This window comes from Nelumbo lutea, chromosome 1, assembly GCF_056320005.1.
Source record: "Nelumbo lutea isolate HS-2025 chromosome 1, American lotus-T2T, whole genome shotgun sequence".
NCBI lineage: Eukaryota > Viridiplantae > Streptophyta > Magnoliopsida > Proteales > Nelumbonaceae > Nelumbo > Nelumbo lutea.
Window position 1 is genome coordinate 129,020,948 of NC_142684.1, and position 6,188 is coordinate 129,027,135.

The 6,188-nt window shown below is 35.3% G+C and overlaps 1 protein-coding gene across 1 annotated transcript; it reads left to right on the forward strand.

Moving 5' to 3' along the window:
- The first annotated feature begins 3,725 nt into the window (after window positions 1–3,725).
- Window positions 3,726–5,067, forward strand: LOC148877510 (uncharacterized). Its single transcript, XM_088942067.1, has one exon. The coding sequence runs from the start codon at window positions 3,850–3,852 to the stop codon at window positions 4,798–4,800; it is 951 nt and encodes a 316-aa protein (XP_088798193.1). The 5' UTR covers window positions 3,726–3,849; the 3' UTR covers window positions 4,801–5,067.
- Window positions 5,068–6,188: the final 1,121 nt, after the last annotated feature.

A 6,188-nucleotide genomic window follows, 5' to 3' on the forward strand; every position in this document is an offset into this window, starting at 1 on the left:
CGCGTCATCCCAAAAAATAATTGAAATTTAAAAAAATAAAAAAAAATACATGAAATATGTCAAAATTAAAAGAATTAACCTTAAAATTCCAAATATAAACTAAAAAGCTTCAACATTTAACAATTTAATGAGTAAACAATAAAAAGTAAAGACTAAATAGAAAAAATTAAAGAGTGGAAACTTCTAACAATGCATAAATAATCCCAATTAGATTTGATAATCGGGACAACGGGTTGACCCTTGACCCAACTCAACCCAACCCAAATTTTTTTTCGGGTTGGGTCGGGTTGGGTCATTTTCACATTCGGGTAGATAAATATGAGACCCTAACCCTATTTTTCGGGTTGGGTTGGGTCAACTTTTTGCCAGGTCTAGTATCCAGTTAGTATATCTTGTATCCATGATCATGGATATGGATATGATATGCCATGTATCGGGAGTATCATATCAATACCTTAATCCTTAGTGTCAAGTTAGTACCCAAACTTTCAAACATATCACTGTAGTACCTAAACTTTCAAAAAGTGTCAAGTTTGTCCCTATCGTTAACTGACCGTCAGTTATCTGTTGAAAATGTCAAAACTACCCTTCAAAAGAAGACATTGTTCATTGTTTTCTACCTTGAGACTGAACCAATTGAGGTGTTTGAGATTCTAGATTAATGAAGTCATTGTTTTCTACATTTAGATCTAAAACACATTCTTGTCTAGTTATTTCTTTGCTTCCAGTTATTGTTTCCCTTTATCATATTTCATGCTTTTTCTCTCTTTTTACTTGATGATAACTTGTTTAGTCTCAAGGTAGAAGACAATGAACAGTGTCTTCTTTCGAAGGGTAGTTTTGACATTTTCAATAGATAACTGATGGTCGGTAAATGGCAGGGACCAACTTAACACTTTTTGAAAGTTTAGGTACTGTAGTGACACGTTTGAAAGTTCGGGTACTAACTTGACACTACCTCCAAAGTTAAGGGTACTGAAGTAGAATTTTCCCTAAAATAAGATGCCTTGGAAAACCCAAATCTCTCTATCTCTCTCTCTAATAGTGTACAGTTTTATTGATCCAATCAAAATAGACAATGATTAATTTTTTATATTTTTTAAAACAAAGGAAAATAGAAAAGAATACAAAAAATGGAGAAAATAGATAAATAACTTCTCTCAAAAGAGATGCATGCTGGCATGGCACGTCTAATTTTATTATATATATAGATTTGTAAAAAATATTCACCCCGCCTTATAATTGGTTCAGTTTTAGTTTTAGGTCTATGTTAATGTGTTATAGTTATAGAGCCAATTAATAAAATAATCGTTTGGAACTGGGCTACCCTATCCCAAACCAGACCCGATCTATTAATGCAAAAAAAATCATCTAGAAGTTGTAGCTCAGATACGAACTCGTGGTTTCTGGGTTGACTCAAACATATATATTAAAATTGGATTGTCCATGTCAGCATGTCTCTCATTTGAGAGAAGCTATTTATCTATTTTCTTCATTTTTTGTATTTTTTCTTATTTTCTTTTGTTTTAAAAATATATATAAAACAATAATCATTGCTTATCTTAATTAAATTAATAAAATTGTACACTATTAAGGAGACCTTTGGGTTTTCCAAAGCCTCTTATTTTAATGCATGTTATTATTACATTTAAAAAAACATTTAAGAGAGAGAGACCTTTGGGTTTTCCAAGGCCTCTTATTTTAATGCATGCTATTATTACATTTCAAGAGAGAGAGAGAGAGAGAGAGAGAGAGAGAGAGAGAGAGAGAGAGAGAGAGAGAGAATAGTAATAATATAAATCAAGGTTTTTAAAATCGAATTGGACAACGAACTGATCAGAAGTTTGGTTCCCAGGTTGAAGAGTTTGACTGTTTGAATTGAACGAACAACCCATTCTAACAAAAAAATAAAAATAAATAAAAATGGTCAAAACCATTGGACAATTCAAATGGTTTGACCAACCAGGTCAACGGTTTGTTAACCAAATCAACGGTTTTTGGCAAAGTAATGGTTTTAGGGTAAAACATAATCTGTCACCTAACCGATTCCCAGTTTTTCCGTTCAGATTTGAAAACCATGATATAAATCAAATAATATAAATATGTTGAGGTTAAACAATTAAAAATTATTAATTTAAAAATCCACTAAACTTTCACTAAAAATAAATATTAACAAATCTTAGTAAATAGTAAAAATGTGTTTCAATTCTACTTAAAAATCAAAATACGAAAATTAAATGTAAAAATATTAACGATAGTTTTGATATGATTATTAGATAACTTATGAGTTGAGACCTTGATAAACACTAATAAAAAATATTAATTGGTAGTTTTAAGATACCAACAATTAATTAAAAATCAGAAACATTTTGAAAAACTTAAACGTAATTAAAATACTAAAAATAATTAAAAAATATTGAAAATTAACAATATTTTATATTAATAAGGGTGTTTACTGAAAATAATTAAAAAGTATAATTAGTAGTATTCTATTATTAAAAATACCCAAGCCAAAAATTAATGAAAATTAGTTGTATTTTTTATTAACTATGGTATGCATTTAGTTATTTAATTTATTTTTACTAGAAGCAAATGCAAATTAATTTTGTAGTGACTAATATGCAAAAATAAACCATGAAAATACTAAAAAATATTGAAAAAAAAACTCATATGCGAAATTCGAAAATTCTGAAAAACCTAAAGCTTAATTAAAATACTAAAACCTAGATCTTGAGCCTGAGCCCAACCCTTATATAAGTTCCGAAGCTTGAGCCCGAGCCCGAAGCCTGATCTGTATACAAAATGTCTTATTTTCAGTATACTTTTATAAATTAATATTATATTAATTTAGTAATAATTTAATAAATTAATAAATTAATTTATATTTCCTAATAGTAAATTAATATTTATTTGAGAAAGTCCAAGCTCGAGCCCATGAGCTTGAAATTTTGTCCAAGCTTGAAAAATAATAGGTCAGGTTGGGTGGGACCGTTATGCTACGTAGCCCATGAATAGGTCTAATTGTATATACAAACAATTATATACATAAAAATCATATGAAATAAAAATTTAAACATCTTTTTCATTTTTTTTTAAATGGACTTCTCATAACTTGGCCCGATTCGTGGCTTGGCTTAATCTAGCACGACCTGATTTACACCTCTACTTGAACCTACCAAATACTGGGGAAAAGGCGGGGAAATTTGAGGATTTCCCAACCTTGATGAGGAGTGGAATGCCTTGTCCCTGAACTCGATTGACGTTGAGGAGTGGTTGCCTTGCCTTGAACCCACCCGACACTGGGGACGGGGTGGGGATGGGGTAGAGTGTCTTAACTATGGGGTAGGGATAGGGATGGGTGCCCCACTCTGAATCCACCCGTTGTTATTCCTATATAATTGTTAATTATTAGTGAAATTAATAAAATGTTAGCTTTTATAATTATTTTTTTATTTAAAGTTATTCAAAATTTCATTTAAAAATAATAAAATAATAATATTTATTAAAAAATTAATAAAACTAAATTTATTAAAAACTATTTATTCATATTAAATTAACAATTATTATTTTTATAAATTAATATTAAATAAAAATATAACTATTAAAATTTTAGATATTAACAAAAATTTTTTTAGTTAATTAACAGCAAATTTTAATTATTAATTTAATATTAATTAACAATAAATAAAATTATTAAATCATTCAGATTGCACGAATCCGCGCTAGCAATAAAGATGAGGATGACATATCCACCACCAGCAGCAGACCGCAGCTGTATCGGTATCGCCTGTCGTCTCCGAGCCCGAGATCATCAAAGCAACGAAACAGGCAAAACCAGAAACGAAATTGATGCCGGTCTTCAAAACCCCTTTTAATGGCTATGCCATTAAGTTCAGCCCCTTCTACGAGAACCGCCTCGCCGTCGCCACCTCGCAGAACTTCGGCATCCTCGGCAATGGGCGCGTCCACGTTCTCGACCTCACACCTGCTGGCCCCATCACCGAGTTCTGCGCCTTCGAAACCGCTGATGGCGTCTACGACTGTACCTGGTCCGAGGACAACGACAACCTACTCGTCACAGCCGTCGCCGATGGCTCCGTCAAGCTCTGGGACCTCGCTCTTCCACCCACCGCCAACCCTATTCGCTCCCTCCATGAACATTCCCGCGAAGTCCACTCCGTCGACTGGAACCCTGTCCGTCGCGACTCCTTCTTGACCTCATCCTGGGACGACACTGTCAAGCTCTGGACCGTTGACCGCCCTGCCAGTGTTCGCACCTTTAAAGAACACGCCTACTGTGTGTACTCCTCCGTCTGGAACCCTCGCCACGCCGACGTATTCGCCTCTGCCTCCGGCGACTGCACAGTCCGCATCTGGGACGTCCGTGAGCCGGCCTCGACCATGATACTCCCCGCTCACGAGTTCGAGATTCTCTCCTGCGATTGGAACAAGTACGACGATTGCGTAATTGCCACCGCCTCTGTCGACAAGTCTATCAAGGTTTGGGATGTGAGGAGTTTCCGTGTTCCCATCTCCGTGCTTCAAGGGCACACTTATGCCGTTCGAAGGGTGAAGTTTTCGCCGCACCGGGACAGCCTGATTGCTTCCTGCTCGTATGACATGACAGTCTGCTTGTGGGATTACCGGGTGGAAGACGCGCTTGTTGGGAGGTACGATCATCACACTGAGTTTGCGGTGGGCGTCGACATGAGCGTTCTTGTGGAGGGGCTTTTGGCGACCACCGGCTGGGATGAGCTTGTTTATGTTTGGCAGCACGGAACTGACCCAAGAGCGCCTTGAAGGGAGAATCCTCTTTTCCTTCAGTTGTTAGAAGAAAAGCGGAAATGAGCAGAAGTAGCAGCTGCAAACAAGAAGGGTAACTGCAATACTTGTTGGAAATTGGGGAGTCTTATCGGGTATGTTGTATGTTATTCACTTGCAGAATAATTGGGATTTTTGGTTGTTCAGGGATATTGATGAACAAATAACTGAATGGTTGATTTGTATGATACTCCCCCCAGTATATTGAATTGCAATAAAAATGAGTTTTCTTCTTTCTTCTTATCATCCCCATATTCCATCTATAATGTGAACTCTGCAATTAATTAATATTTGCTTCCAGGCATCTAAATGAATTTGTTTTGATCTGAAAGACAGTTTGCAGCTTGTTTGTGGTAGTCTGAACAAGGAAGGATTCTAATGGAATCAAGCCTTTTCACTTTGATAGGATTGTTGGAACTTTTTGGGATTTTATTCTGTTTTCAAGGACCACTGGAATGAGACATATGTCCCTGTGGGGATTTGTTATAGGGAGTTGGCATATTTGAATGGCCATCCGAATTCGAAGAGAATTACATAACTATCGACTATTTGTTGGACTGGCCCTGTGGGGATTTGTTATAGGGACTTTTGATTTTGGTATTTTTTGATTCAGTGATGGAAAATTGTTGAGTTGAATGATCTGAATTGAAGTCTTAGATAGTAACTGTTGGGTCATAGAGATGATTATTATGGTTAACTTAGTATGGACATGAACTGTAATAAGTCTGCATTTGGCATTCCTTGTTTTAAGGACTTATCTTCTTTTTGAAGTTAAAAATTCAGGTTCATAAAGGCATTTTAACTGCAAAAGGAGATAAGTTCTTAAAATAAGGAATGCCAGATGATGCTTTAAGTGGCATTAAGTGGAATTAAAATAAATCCATAAGATTACCTGTTGGCACTTCAAATCAGCACCATTCTTTTATGTGAATGTGAACTTATATTTAAAGGGCATGCCAGTTTTTGAAGAAAGATGAACAATTGAGGGCATCCAAATTCAAGGGGAAGTTGGCTCCAGATTGACAATGCCCATCAGCCTTGTCAGGCCTTTCAAATTATTTTCTTATTTGTTTTATTTTTTGGGGCATCTAGAAAGAGAGGTTAAGAAATCCATATCTCTGCCAAGTAGTGCAAACTTGTTGAGAAACTTCCAAGTCCAGGCTAGGTTGAATTTCAGTAATAGTGCTGCTATATCCCTTGCACAAGTAGGGGCTTCAACCATCCTGGAGATGAGTTCTATTTAATTATTTTCCCTTTTGTGGTTTCAGTATGATATACTGTGATATACTGTTAAATCTTGTGTTCCTATTTGATATATTTTAATATTATCATAGGTCCAACAACCATGTTGTGTCAGTGATGAATGA

Excerpts from the sequence above, each read along its gene's own strand:
- LOC148877510 (XM_088942067.1), top strand. The coding sequence starts at position 3,850 with ATGCCGGTCTTCAAAACCCCTTTTAATGGCTATGCCATTAAGTTCAGC.